Source organism: Atta cephalotes, assembly GCF_000143395.1.
Source record: "Atta cephalotes unplaced genomic scaffold scaffold00075, whole genome shotgun sequence".
NCBI lineage: Eukaryota > Metazoa > Arthropoda > Insecta > Hymenoptera > Formicidae > Atta > Atta cephalotes.
In genome coordinates this window covers 761,359-775,235 of record NW_012130139.1, presented here as the reverse complement: position 1 = coordinate 775,235, position 13,877 = coordinate 761,359, and the positions used below count along the sequence as shown (strand labels likewise).

At 41.1% G+C, this 13,877-nt stretch overlaps 3 protein-coding genes across 3 annotated transcripts in view; all 3 read right to left on the bottom strand.

Annotated features, from left to right (window-relative positions):
• Nucleotides 1-372: 372 nt before the first annotated feature.
• LOC105624273 (tubulin beta chain) lies at nucleotides 373-3,079 on the bottom strand. The gene is made up of 5 exons (XM_012205632.1): nucleotides 3,023-3,079; nucleotides 2,306-2,770; nucleotides 1,479-1,783; nucleotides 782-1,079; nucleotides 373-591 (listed from the first exon to the last, which is right to left on the bottom strand). The coding sequence occupies exons 1-5, from the start codon at nucleotides 3,077-3,079 to the stop codon at nucleotides 373-375; spliced, it is 1,344 nt and encodes a 447-aa protein (XP_012061022.1).
• A 751-nt stretch (nucleotides 3,080-3,830) lies between these two features.
• On the bottom strand, nucleotides 3,831-7,775 carry LOC105624317 (innexin inx2-like). Its single transcript, XM_012205675.1, has 6 exons — nucleotides 7,595-7,775; nucleotides 6,962-7,113; nucleotides 5,697-5,800; nucleotides 5,558-5,660; nucleotides 4,844-5,139; nucleotides 3,831-4,053 (listed from the first exon to the last, which is right to left on the bottom strand). The coding sequence occupies exons 1-6, from the start codon at nucleotides 7,773-7,775 to the stop codon at nucleotides 3,831-3,833; spliced, it is 1,059 nt and encodes a 352-aa protein (XP_012061065.1).
• Nucleotides 7,776-10,716: 2,941 nt separating this feature from the next.
• The window catches only part of LOC105624316, an 8,533-nt gene continuing 5,372 nt past the window's right edge, over nucleotides 10,717-13,877 (bottom strand). The window contains exon 4 of the mRNA XM_012205674.1: nucleotides 10,717-13,125. Coding sequence (XP_012061064.1) covers nucleotides 10,717-13,125 — 2,409 coding nt within the window. The remainder of the gene's footprint in view (nucleotides 13,126-13,877) is intronic.

Here is a 13,877-nt window from a genome sequence, read left to right as displayed (position 1 = left end):
CGTTTTCGTCATTCTATTCTAGACGTGGTTAAGAGGATGCGAGAGAAATGAGTGCTTCTTACGCGGGAAAATGGAGCAGGAGCTTCTTTTTCTTTCTTTTCTCATCTTTTTTCTTATTTTTCTTTTTCTTTCTTTTTCTTTTTTTTTTCCTTTCTTTATTTTGTGCACGTAATATACTTTCGACGATGGGAGACACGCGGAAGACAAGGAACAACAAACTGTCGGCCGACGTTGGCTCGGCTACATATTATTTTACACTCTAAGAAGATACGAGGGTGGGACGATAACTACGTAAAGAAGCGACGAGAGCGGAAAGGAAGCAGCAGGTGTAGCGAGCACTCGATAAACATCTTCCGGAGATGGGGACGATCTTCACTTCTCCTCACCCTCGCCCTCTTCCTCCTCATCAAACTCTCCCTCCTCGTCGGCAGTTGCCTCCTGGTATTGTTGATACTCGGACACGAGATCGTTCATGTTACTCTCAGCCTCGGTAAACTCCATGTCGTCCATACCCTCGCCAGTATACCAATGCAGAAACGCCTTGCGTCGAAACATCGCGGTGAATTGTTCCGATACCCTCTTGAATAGCTCCTGTGATGCAGAAATAATTACATTTTCGATATAATTAGTCCTTTCTGCTTTTTAAGTAATACATTTAACGAACCGAATGACGGATAATTTGTTTTTGGAAAATTTGCAACTCTGAGAAATCGATTGAAAATTTAATTGATTCACAGTCGAATTCTCTCTTTGTTTGACAACAACCAAACGGCAAACGAACCTGAATAGCCGTAGAATTGCCAATGAAAGTCGCGGACATTTTCAGACCCCGCGGGGGTATGTCACAAACGGCAGTTTTCACGTTGCTCGGTATCCACTCGACGAAATAGCTGCTGTTCTTGTTCTGGATATTGAGCATCTGCTCATCCACCTCCTTCATCGACATTCTGCCACGGAATACTGCGGCCACTGTCAAATATCTACCGTGTCGCGGGTCGCACGCGGCCATCATGTTTTTCGCGTCAAACATTTGTTGAGTAAGTTCGGGTACCGTGAGTGCTCGATACTGTTGCGAACCTCTAAAATATCATTTTAGACTTAATAAGAATTATTAGTTACGGACTCTCGAAATTGAAATAATGTAGAAAATTAGGCAAATGAGATGCACAATCATTGATTTTATGTATATATAAATTATATTTTTGTCCATTAAGTACTGCACCGAACTCTCATTTGTCTAATTTCCTACATTATTTTAGAATTTCGTCGAAAGCAAGAAAGCCAGAAAATTACGTACGCGAATAAATTTTCCTCTAAATAATTAATTAATTAATTAATTACATTGATCTTATTGCATTGCAATTTAGAAAATTTCATTTAAATAAAATAGCGATATGACATCGACTCTTATAGTACTGATGCTCCATTTAATAATTAGTTTCCCTTAATTTAATTAGTTTTCTTTGGGAATATGAGACCTAGAAGTTAGAGGGGCAAAGCCGGGGATGAAGAAATGCAGACGCGGGAAGGGGACCATGTTGACGGCGAGTTTCCTTAGGTCTGCGTTAAGCTGGCCGGGAAATCTCAGGCAAGTGGTAACGCCGCTCAGGGTCGCGCTGACGAGATGATTGAGATCACCATAGGTTGGCGTGGTCAGCTTGAGAGTCCGGAAGCAGATATCATAAAGCGCCTCATTGTCTATGCAATAGGACTCATCTGTATTCTCCACCAGCTGATGTACCGAGAGAGTGCAGTTGTAGGGCTCGACTACGGTGTCCGATACCTTCGGAAGGAGGCGAGAATAAACGCTGACGTGGAACGTATGGTATCGGTCGCGCTCGCGTATCGCGCAAACATGAATACACAAACGAGAGAGTACAAGTATTGTATGCTGGCAACGCGCTCAGTATTGTCCTATTAAGGACAAAAGGTCGGTTCCTGGCGGGTGCTTTGTCTCGCATCCATTGTACCTTATCCTGCGCGCATCAGAAAGACTTTCATGTTTGCGCCGCAGCGAGACACGCTCCGCGGATGATTCCCGATACACATGGAAATTCGAAACGTAACTCTCTTGACGTGAAATCCGATCTCGTATTGTTTCCGAAAGTCAATGAAGATTTCGTCCGTGAATATAGAGAGTACGTCAAAATTATTTCCTTTAAAATCATACTAGACGTGAAATCGTAAAATCGTGAAATCATAGAACCGAAAAGAGATCTGAATTTCTGATTTCAACAGAAAAGAGCGATTAAAGAATGACTGTGAAATTAAAATGAAAATTAAATTCATTCATGGAATAATATACCTTTGGCGAAGGTACCACGCTGAAAGTCATCATGATTCTATCAGGATATTCTTCGCGTATTTTGGAGATGAGCAAAGTACCCATGCCGGCACCAGTGCCACCACCCAGCGAGTGTGTGAGCTGGAATCCCTGGAGGCAGTCGCAGCTCTCGGCCTCCTTGCGAACGACGTCCAAGACAGAGTCGACGAGTTCGGCGCCCTCGGTGTAATGTCCCTTGGCCCAGTTGTTACCTGCGCCGCTTTGCCCGAACACAAAGTTGTCTGGTCGGAATATTTGACCGAACGGTCCCGAACGAACCGCATCCATTGTCCCAGGTTCCAAATCGACCAAAATCGCACGTGGCACGTATTTACCGCCTGTCGCCTCATTGTAGTAAACATTTATTCGCTCCAACTGCAGATCTGAGTCACCGTGATACGTGCCAGTGGGATCGATCCCATGCTCGTCCGAGATCACCTCCCAAAACTGTGATCGTTGTAATGAGAAAGAAATATTTCATTCGAATAAAAATTTCTCAAGAATTTCTCGATAATTCGATATATACAATTGATATTTTTTTTTACGTGTGCGTAACATATTTCAAGGTTATACATAAATATTTTTCGTTTCAATTTTCTTGGATAAGTATATTTATTTACTCTACTTTAAGCTCTCGTGTATTCGCATTGGACTGGATGGGACTTATATCTGAGAATTATTCAAGGACTTGAAATATACCTTTGCTCCAATCTGATTGCCACATTGGCCTGCCTGAAGATGTACTATCTCCCGCATGTTCGTTTAACTTTGACTTTGCAAATTCTCTTCTTCACCACGATACGCGAACCCGTGAGTGTAGCGAGACGATGAAATCAAAACTCTTCGTCGTCGTCTGTTTCCGTTACCTTGGAAATGCGTAACGCGCACGTATTCCGGAAAACGGGGAAGTGCGAGAACACACCGTGAGATAAGGTCGAGAGCGCAAAAGATCTCCGATACGCGACGAGACTCGTAATAATTCCGATGAAGTCCCTAACCCTAAGAACCCCGTAACTCGAGTAATTTGGTTGAGTCAAACTTGCGTTCCCATGGATACATGCCGAGCGAGAAGAGAGTATCTCAATTCCGCTTCTGTTTCGGGACAATTGAATGTAACGTTGATGAACAAAAGACTCACACCGCGACGTATCTGCTCGTATTGTTCATCGGTATTGAATTGTCGAAAAGAAATTCGTACGCCTTAGTGGATGTTAAATCTTAATAACTTGAATACCTCTTAGAATAAAATACGATAATTTCAATTCGAATACATTTATTTAGGTATATAATTCAATAACTTGAGACATTTAAAAAAAATCTTTTTATAAGATTTTAATCATCTTTATTGAAATCGCACAGTACATCTTTTTTTTTAAACATTTATCCCTTTATTTTTATTGTAAAATATTGTATCAGAATACTCATCGAACGTTTATATCTTATAAGAACATTTTGAGCTTCGTAAATTGAATTCCGCGTAATGCTACTTAGGCGAGGTCGAGAGGATCTAGATAAAGTCCGCGAAACTCTTAGTCGTGAAGGCTTTCGCTATCTCGTTAACCAGCTCCATGTATACGATAGGATTGACGTTCTGTGCGAGTTGGTGCAATAGGAACCAATCGCCGAAATGGAATACTCGTACAACACGCTCAGCTTTAGATTTCTCGAGCCTGCGAACTGCACCTCGTAGAAGATACACTCTTGCCCAAGCTTGAGAAAACACTATGATTCTGCGAGGAGGATTGTATCAATTGCATATCGATCCGACGATACCATTTTTAACAGCTCTACGTAATGTTCTTTTTTAATCCTAGAATGCTATTGATACATAACTTTAAGTAAAAGTAAGAAAGATATTATTAAAAACTAAGCTATACCTTCAGTCATCATTAGGAAATTAATATGATATCCTAAAAGTGCTAAAAGTTAGGACAAGCGGAGATTTAAAAAATTGTGTCCGTGTTATATCTCAGTTTAAACTCCCTGGTGATTAATATTATAACAGAAATAAGTGATTTCAATTTTTTAAACAGTTTTATATTATTATATATTTATTATTAGTAAGTGATTATGAGGAGACATTGGACACTCCATTTACAGATTAATTTCCAATTTGATAATGTTTTTATTCTTTCTCTCCTTTTAAATTAATAAATTAATTAATTAATAAATTAATAAATTAATTAATAAATTAATTATTGGGTTATTCGTACTTATAAATATTTTGTCATTAAAAGTGTGAAATGTATGAAACTTGTTACATTAATCAAGAGTGACCTATTTTCTTGTACGCAAAATTTATGTCGTATTGATAACATACTTTATCACTCAATAGCAACTGCATTCTAGGGTTAAAATATAAATAATGCAAGATTCGTAAATGTAGCACAAAGTGATGGAAAATTGATGAATACAAAATATTATAATATTCCTGCGTAGAATAAGATTTTATAGATTGTTGGAGTATGTTTCTGACATTGTAATCAGAATTATGCGCAGTCGTTGAAAGAACTTACGTACCTATAGATTACCGCGAGGCAACCGACGCCCGCAAGAAACACCAGCCAGAACCAGAGAACAACGAAGATCTTCTCGTTTACCACGTTTAACGGAAGTACGCACAAAGCATCGTGAGTTTGCACGGAACCAGCGGGTCCGAATGTGTGAATTGTACATTTCGTTACCTTCGGAAACAGTCGCGCCATAGGGTCGATCCTTTCGTGAGGACTTTCCTCGGCGAGGAACGCGCTCACCATGGGTCCGTATCGCCTAAACTGTCCCTCCAAAAATATATCCAACAGATATATCTGTCCTATCTGAATAGGATAGATGAAAGATTTTATCGAGAGTTTTTCGTTAATTTAACTCTCTCTGTAGTACTCTTAAAATTAATAATCATAAAAATAATCGATAAATGTCGAATCTTAACGATTGCATGAATTTGTTGATTTTTTTACTTGCTGAATCGCAAAGAAAGTGAAATGGTTATATTTTATACATTAAGGGCCCTCGAGTTATATTTTCGTGCGATATATCGGGTTCGTTTCGAAGCAAAGTTTCGACCACGTTTCGTTAGCCCGGACTCATTATCGAATCCAGAAATCAATTATTCACAGTTATTTCCGTGCAATTTCCTCGCTTCTGACGTCATAATCCCGGTTGGCCGATCGAGATCCCTTAAGTACCTTCCGCAGAAACTCTTCCGTTTCTAAACTGAAGGGGAATTATACTTACTGAATTTAAGAAGTTCAAGAGCTCGCACACGAAGAAACGCATGGCGTAGAAGTTGTGACTGTGCAGATTCGTTTTGGTGAAATATTCGACAAGCTGCTGCTTCCTCTCTTCGGTCCAGACGTCTCTCAGAAAGGGAGACGCAAGATCCCGCGAAAGAAGACTTATGGTGCCTCTCTCCCAGACGCCCCATAACGCGCGCGGCACATAAAAAGAAATGGCTTGTAAGCCGAGAACGAAGCATACCTAATAAACATTACATCCTTATTTCCTTTGATTTTTCTTAAATTAATCTTTATTTAAAAAATATTTATCTTATCTCTCCTCATTTTAAAGAAAGGTGAATTTTTAACAGAGATAACAAATATAATATTGTGTCTCCTATATATCGTCGGAAATTAAAAAGAAACAAAGATATCGTAGAACATAACGTGTATAATTATGCAGACAAATTTTTTTATTTCAAAAATTATTTTATTCCTTGCAAAAGGCTCAGCAGAAAATATTTAATTTATTATTTGACTAAATATTTTTCTATTGTGGAAAACCTAAAGATTTCATAGGAAATCTCTACTACTGTGCGTTGCCTTTCACGATGCGAATCGCGCAATATAAAGATGTAGGATAACGGTCCAGTATTTGCGCGATCTCTATTTCCATTTCCTCGCGCCGTCTTCCGTCCTCTTTCCGGATGTTTTCCTTCACATTCACGCGTTCACGTTTCAGATTTCATTCACGCTCGCGCAATACGTCTGCATGCGCTGGTGAGTCGAGAGAGCGATCTGACCATCGGAACGAAGTGCAGCCGTTATCATGCATCTCGCGTACGTGAACGCGCTATGTAGGTGTATGCATTCCATACGGAACTTATGCGATCGACCAATTCCGTCGCACACGCGCGTTCTCTCCCTCGCATTTCTCTCCCGTTCGCTTTCAATTTTTCAGAGTGCCCCATCGAAAAACAATTTAGGGATGCCTTTGACGAATTCCGAGTCGATCTTTCCTCGGTGAGAATTTCCCAGAGAAGTCTAACGGAAGTAGAAGTCTCTCGGAGAACTTTTATATCGAGCATAAAAATTCTTGAGCTTTTGGCCTTGAAGGGTACAAGTCAATAAAGAAACTTTGTGTTTCGGCTGAGTTCATAACTTGATTTTATCGGAGATTTGATTTAAGGTTCGCGAGAAAATGTAACTTGTACAAAATTTTATAACAAAAGCAAATATTTGACAGAATTGCGATGGATACATGAGGACTTTAGTACCGATAATTTATTTAAATAATACGTATATTTTCCGATATATAGTTTAATAAATATATTTTCTATGTTTCCATCAACAAACTGTTTATCAACTATATTGTATCGATTATCTCCTCATCCATATCGTAAACGTTCTAAATTCAGCTGACCCACTGATAATATCGATGATGACGGGCTTCATCACCTGGAAGGGCCTGTCCTACACCAGCACTGGCTACACCCCGTCCAGGAATACCTTTCAGATGTCGGGATACCGTGAATGTGCTGTAGATCCAGCAATACGCATTTACGGGATCTTTGTCTACCATAGCAACATGTCAAATCATGAATTATGATCAATTATCATTAATAAACTCTCTTGCTCAAGCAATAATTAAATATTCATACTAAAGAAAGAATCTAGTAATATCTACCAAAAAATGTCGAATGAAATAATTTCAATCAAACGTTTAGTTAATATAACTAAAAATAATTTTATTTTTCTAAATATTTAATAAGTATTATCAAATATAATAATTAATTGTTCAGTAATAATTACGAAATATTAAAAAGAATTATTTTTGGTTATATTAACTAATCATTTGATTGACATTACTTCATTCGACATTTGATAACCAGATTCTGATTACTAGACTCTTTTTCTCAGTGTACATATGGAAAGATATTTAGAAAGGATTTATAAATGCAATTATTACGATTAATTTCTTGAGCACAACTTCTGTAAGAATTTGAAATCCCAAATGCTCACACACTTGAGGTCTAAAGGTTAGCGGAATTCGTACCGATGGAAGCATCGGTCATGCAAGAAATCGGTTCGCCGATGTATTGCTTAGCAGTTACGAGAATGGTGCAAACGAGCAGTAGAAGAACGGTGATGCGCGAGTGTAGTCTGAAGACGACATTGTCGACACGAACGGATTCTTTCTGTAGAAGGCATTTAATAGGTGCGAAGAGGTCCAGCATGGTTATCGCGTGTTCTTTTGTCTCGAGCACCGAAACAAAGCACAATAGAGAAAATTCCAGGTTCCAAAGCGCATTGTGAAAGAAAGCGTTTGCAGCGTCGCGTATTTGCTCCAAATTCGTCCAGGAATTTATCGCGAAAGACAGGCTTTTCGATTGCGAGTAAGTTTAAATCGATGCGCAAGGAAAATCGACATGATAAAACGAAAAATGAAACGAAAAATAAATCGAATTATGCGTCACGGTAGAATTTTCCAAGGCGAAAGATCAAAATTACGAACGACGCTAAAACGACGGGCGAGAAATTATTACCGTGTAAATCATCGACAAGAATGGCGGTGCCCAAAACTGCATCCGCCTTAATTGGTCCGCACTTAACCAGCGAGCAGACTCGTAAATCTTGAACGTAACGATCTCACGTTGTAATTTTTGCTCTCGGCAACGATCCTTCTCGCTTTTAATTCATCGTCGCGCACCGAATCCGGATTCTGAGATTTGTCGAAGGGATTCAGAGCTTTAAGTACATATAAAGAAACCCACCTCTTTCCTTGACTCCAAGGATGCTCTTTATTAGTAAAAAATATAGTAATCATGATAATTGTTATTATCGCAATTACATGTCGTAGTAAGATAATCGTTATATCGTCGATTAAAGATAGCTGCGCTTGTTAATAATGCGCTTAATAATCCGCATCGCTCGGTTGTATGCGTGTCATGTGAATCCATGTGGGTGTGTATATCCGCTATTGAGATTGTCGCTAAACCTACATAAATGTTTCCCTATATACAAGCAAACATCGTTCTTAGAGCGTGGCAGCCCCGGGGGCGGCGGGCCAAGTTTCCGAGTCTGTTTCTTGTTCTAATTATAATAGCCCTCCTGGAGGAGGAGGAGGTCCAACCAACGGGAGTATCGGATTAACAGGATTCCTTATCGCTACGATAGCCGGTACTTTACCCGACGTCTCGCCAACGCATTATTTATTTACTCTTATTTATTTTGTTTAATTATTTCTCTTTCACCTAACGTACCGGTTTATTTCTAAAAAGCAATTGGTTTTACAAACCTCCTTCTAACCCTTGCCTTATTATATACAAACTGTTTGCACTGTCGACGATCACATGCATCATAATAGCTGCATATTTTAGTAGGCACGCTCATTCGGTGTCATAGAGTCCAGACATCTTGCGAATCGGCGAATCCATAACATTTCTCACTTTCTGTTTCTTCTCCCCTTTTGCTTTCTCCAATATGGACACTAGAGCGATTATATACCTCGCAATGGATTCGATATATGTATATATGTATTATATTCGATACGCCGAACCTCAAGATGTTAAATCGACAAGGCGTGTCACGACCCGTCAAAAGTCACAATTACTGGATAGTACTATCAATTTCCGTCGTTCCCGCTGTATTTTAAGTCAATTTAATTGTATCTTGCTCGCGACGCGAGTTTCTCTCGAGAATTCACGAAGCAGGACAACTTTGAGCAACCGCTAAGGACTATATCCCGAAGTCGGAATCTACGACGATCGGCTCGCTGATTTGCATTTGTACGAGCGACAAAGGAAATTAAGGATCCATGCTATTCCGTACGATTTTCTAGAGATAGCAATAATGCCACCTGACAAACGAATCACAAATATATTATAAAATATACAAACGAATCACAAATATATTATTACGTGTAATATATAACACGACATAATTAATTTTAATTATAAAACATTTAATATATTATAATATAGAATTACTTAATTATTCTAATATTTTTGAAAAACAATAGTAACCTCATTTAAAACTTAATCTAACTTAATCTAATCCATGTATAATCAGTTTTTTTCCTTTTGTATTGTTTCGAACTTATTATTGTCAGACTTCGATGCTGATTATTCGATGAGATTCTATAATTAGATTAGAGAAACGAGATAATAAAAGTATAAAAACGTTTCTACATATCATTGAAGCTACTGTCTCATAGATATCTTGCTATCGCTAGAAATGAAGTTATCGTCGCCCGTACAGTCAGCGACAGAAATAATCCGATCGCCACAAATCTACGATAGTTCTCGCAAACGACATATGAGAACGATCGAGATGAGAGCTATGTATGAAGTTCTATGTCTATGGCAGTGTGATAGAGAAGACGCGATGACAATACGACGAGTATAATGCGGCAGTGACAAATACAGCTTTGCTTAGAATTTCGTCGTCGCTGTAAGAGGAAGGATAATGTATGAATCATTAGAGTTACGTAAAGAGTGTAAATAGAAGACCGACAGTGTAATGAACGTGGGGTGGACGATCGATGTTGACAGACGGTAGTAATACTTGAACACCGCGATACAACAGAGTAGTAAAGATCCGGAATCGACCTCTCGCAATTAATGAGCAAACTCGACGTTCATTAGACCCGGAAACATCACATTGAGAGAATTATTTGTAATGTTGGATCTGTCGTTTGGAGCAGTATGGAAAAACATCTTCTGACACACCTCAATGAGTCTCGAGAAGGAGAATGCTTCTCGACCGTTTCTATCGATTTCTCAAACAACACAGAGGTCTGAAACACAAGGGCACCAACGGTCTCGACAGGTTAAGCTTGCCTTAGGAATTCTATTCTTTTCTAAATTATAATCTTATCTATGATATAGTTAGAGACTAATAAAATTTATTTAACCAAATTAGCAATGCTGATACGGCTCAAAGACATTTGAGCGACGTTTAAAAAATTAAAACGCCACAAGAATGTCTCTCTCGTTATATTTGCAATGTTTCTCCAGGAATAAAGATTTGTTTATACACATCTATGTATATACAAATATACATACATACATGCGAGTATAAAGAAAGAATGTTAACTACGTGATAAATTCGTTTCTTAGACCTCTGTGTTCTCCGAATTTGTGCGTATACCCGCAGAAGTAGACACGATCACGCCTCTTAATAGGGCACATGTATGTCCCTGGAGCGCGATCGTCCTCTGCAAAGCCTGCACATGGCGATGAAACACGCCAGACCCAAAAGAATGGCGAGACCGGCGCCTAAACCTGCGCCAGCCCAGCCAGCGGGTCCAGCGAAACCACCGCCATTACCACTGACAGGACCACCGCACGTCTCCACTGACTCGTCGTCCGGCTCGTAAAAGGTGCCATTCAGGATACCTGGCAAGGGCAAGCTGCGACTGGGACAGTTCACCACGCCGTTGCACATCAATCTTAACGGAATGCATCCCGCGTCGCCAGGACACTGGAAGCCGCAGTCCTCTAATTTCCCGGTGTTGAGAGCTCCAGATCCGTCTCTTGGTAGATGAAAGAGTTCGGTCCATGCGATCTTGAAGGCCGCCCTGGCTGGTGCCATGGATCCAGTAAACTGTATGATCACAGCGGGTGATTCCTCGATGACATCACCGCTCGGCGCCTGATGATCTATTGGCGGTGTGATATGCGCCGCTGAAATGATTGGCATCTCTCTCACATAGCTGACGTTCTCACCGCAAATACCGAGATATGGCTCGGCACTGCCCGGCAGGAAGATCTCGAGCTTGCCGTCTTCACAGGAGCGCGATGCAAATTTAATCTTGTCAAAGTGCAGCCAGAGATCGCGCTCACGGTTCACCCGCAACTCCCAGATACATTTGATGGTCCTGGGTGGCGTGACATATCCCAGTGCCTCGTAATGCGGAAACTCAATCTCACCGTCGGTGGCAGGTGGCAGAAGCGCCGGTCCGCATAAAGGACTATGCGCGAACTCGTATCTTGCCTCAAAGAGTGGCGCGGACCACTTGAAATAACTTGAAGCCGCGTGCGCACCGTCCACCAACAGTTTCAGATCCAATCTTTCACCCCGAGAGACGACTCTGAGAACAGGCGGTCGCGGTGCCGGCGGTGAGCTCGTGGGCGCCGGAGTGCCGTTGTTGTTGATCCGACAAAGGCAGTGGCCCTTGATACCATCTGGATTAGGTTCCCGAATGATCACCCGATCTACTCGACTATCCCAGCAATGGCCACATTGAGCGTACGGATGCTCCTTGAAGTTAATTGACTCTATCACGAGAATCACGCGCGCGTACAGCCGCTTATCCGTAATGAAGCTATAGGTGCAGGATAGATCAGCGGGTGGGTCGCCCGGTCGTTTATAAACCAAAGTATTCAATGGCGATCGTAGACGACCCGAGCGCGTCTTCCACGATGCGAATACTTCATCGCACTCGGTACCGGGCGTGGGCTCGCCGAATCTCGTCGCATTAAAGAAGTCATAGTGAGCCCAGTAATAGAGCGAGCTGCCGGAGTAACTGCCAGTTTTACTTTCGAATCGCACGAATAGAGCGTTTGACGTCGAGACAAAGTCGTGCTTCTCCATTGGTTTGCTGAAAGTGTCGCAGAAGGTCTTGATAATACGAGCATCGTCCGGCCAGTCAGCGTCATAGAGCGTCAGGCTCTCACCGCAATCGCCATCATAGGGCTGAATCGGCGACTCGATACGATTCACACGAAAGCTGGGGAAATAAAGACGAGCGATCTCACCGGGTCGACCGCGTAGCAAATAGGTGCAGCTGGTGTGTGGCGGGTACCAGTGCGCAACTGATAGAAAGATACCCTCGTTACCACTCACGAGAGATTCACTGTTCAGCAGCCAGTCGCAACTGCCGTTTTTAACACCCGCAGTCTCTACATGACCGGGCCAGTTGCCGACGTTGAAATGAAAACCAGTGTTAAGCAACGGACCAGCCGGCGACGACACGAATTCGACGTAAAGATCCTCACTGGTACCAATGATGCTGTATGGAAATTTGCCCATACCGCAGAAAGTGCCGATCACCGGGCTACTCTCGTTCTTACCATCATACACACGTATATAATCATACGGGCAGTGCTCCGAACCGGAACTGATCGGCCGCATCGGACATGTCATGATATTTTCACAACGTTGACCGTCGATGTTGAACTCTTCGTTCTCGATGTAGAGTTTGATGAAGGGCAGTCGGGTGTTCAGACGATATTTGCAGTGCAACGCGCGGGGATAAATACCGGGATAAGCCGGGCTCTGTACGTAGCACGTTTGCAGCCGGCAGTCCTTGAAGACACGTTCGCAGTAACTGCCTGGTACGACCTCGCCACGACGATTCGGATAGAGCTCCGGGTGTTGGCCGTATCTGAGATACACCTCGAACTGCGGCTCGGCACGCGAATCAAAACTGAAATACGTCTGATCGGTGAAGTTGTCCGCGTGGAAGATCACCCGCACGAAGCTGGTCTCACTGATGAAGGTCTGCGGCTGTTCGGACTCGCCACAGTAAACGCCCGGGTCTTTGCGATTGCTCACTTCTGTCTTCGTGTTGCCGTCTATGATCTGGAACAGTTACGTGGAACGCGTGATGGGTATATAACGTTCGAAACAATCGATGACCGTAAGGACGACGTCGCGTCAGGAATTGAGAAGCTTAATCAATTTTAATGACCAATGTAATCCAATCTCTCATGCCAAAATTTTGTCGTGCGTAAAATATAATTATAAATAATAATCGTTCGTGTCACTAAAAGATATGATCGATGAAATTTAATTATACTTAGTTTATAATTAAAATTCTTTATATCGTATAATGTAATCTGGTTAAATACAAATGTTCTACATTTATGAGTTTACGCACGTAAACTCATTTGAAGTAAAAAACTATTCTATAAAAATAATTAAGTCTATTAAATATAATAGGCATTTAAATAAGACACACGATAATTTGGCAAAGAATTATTAGGAAGTATATAAATAATAATAATTGAACTGTAAGTTTATACGAAGATGATAATAACTTATGAAAGACATACTTATTCAAACAGAAATTAATAGTTCAGTAAAAATACATATATAGTTATATATATAATAGTTTCGTCATGTATCCCGCTTCTTGAATTTTACGATCTCATGCAGAGGGAAATGTACCTGAAGTGACTACTATTGACTTTTCATCCTTTTTTACTGGTGTAAATTTGAAAGTCGCGAGGGAAAATACAGGGGAGAATAGAGAGCACAGTGAACAGAGAAGCACAAAGAGAGAGAGAGAGAGAGAGAGGAGGGGGAGGGGGGAGAGAGAGAGAGAGAGAGAG

Coding starts and splice junctions, on each gene's coding strand:
- LOC105624273 (XM_012205632.1), bottom strand. CDS start 3,079: ATGCGGGAGATAGTACATCTTCAGGCAGGCCAATGTGGCAATCAGATT. Junction 2,771..3,022: donor GCAATCAGATTGGAGCAAAG/GTATATTTCAAG, acceptor CAACGATCACAG/TTTTGGGAGGTGATCTCGGA. Junction 1,080..1,478: donor TTTGCCCCTCTAACTTCTAG/GTCTCATATTCC, acceptor ATGATATTTTAG/AGGTTCGCAACAGTATCGAG.
- LOC105624317 (XM_012205675.1), bottom strand. CDS start 7,775: ATGCTGGACCTCTTCGCACCTATTAAATGCCTTCTACAGAAAGAATCC. Junction 7,114..7,594: donor CATGACCGATGCTTCCATCG/GTACGAATTCCG, acceptor TTGCTATGGTAG/ACAAAGATCCCGTAAATGCG. Junction 4,054..4,843: donor TGCCTCGCGGTAATCTATAG/GTACGTAAGTTC, acceptor TCCTCCTCGCAG/AATCATAGTGTTTTCTCAAG.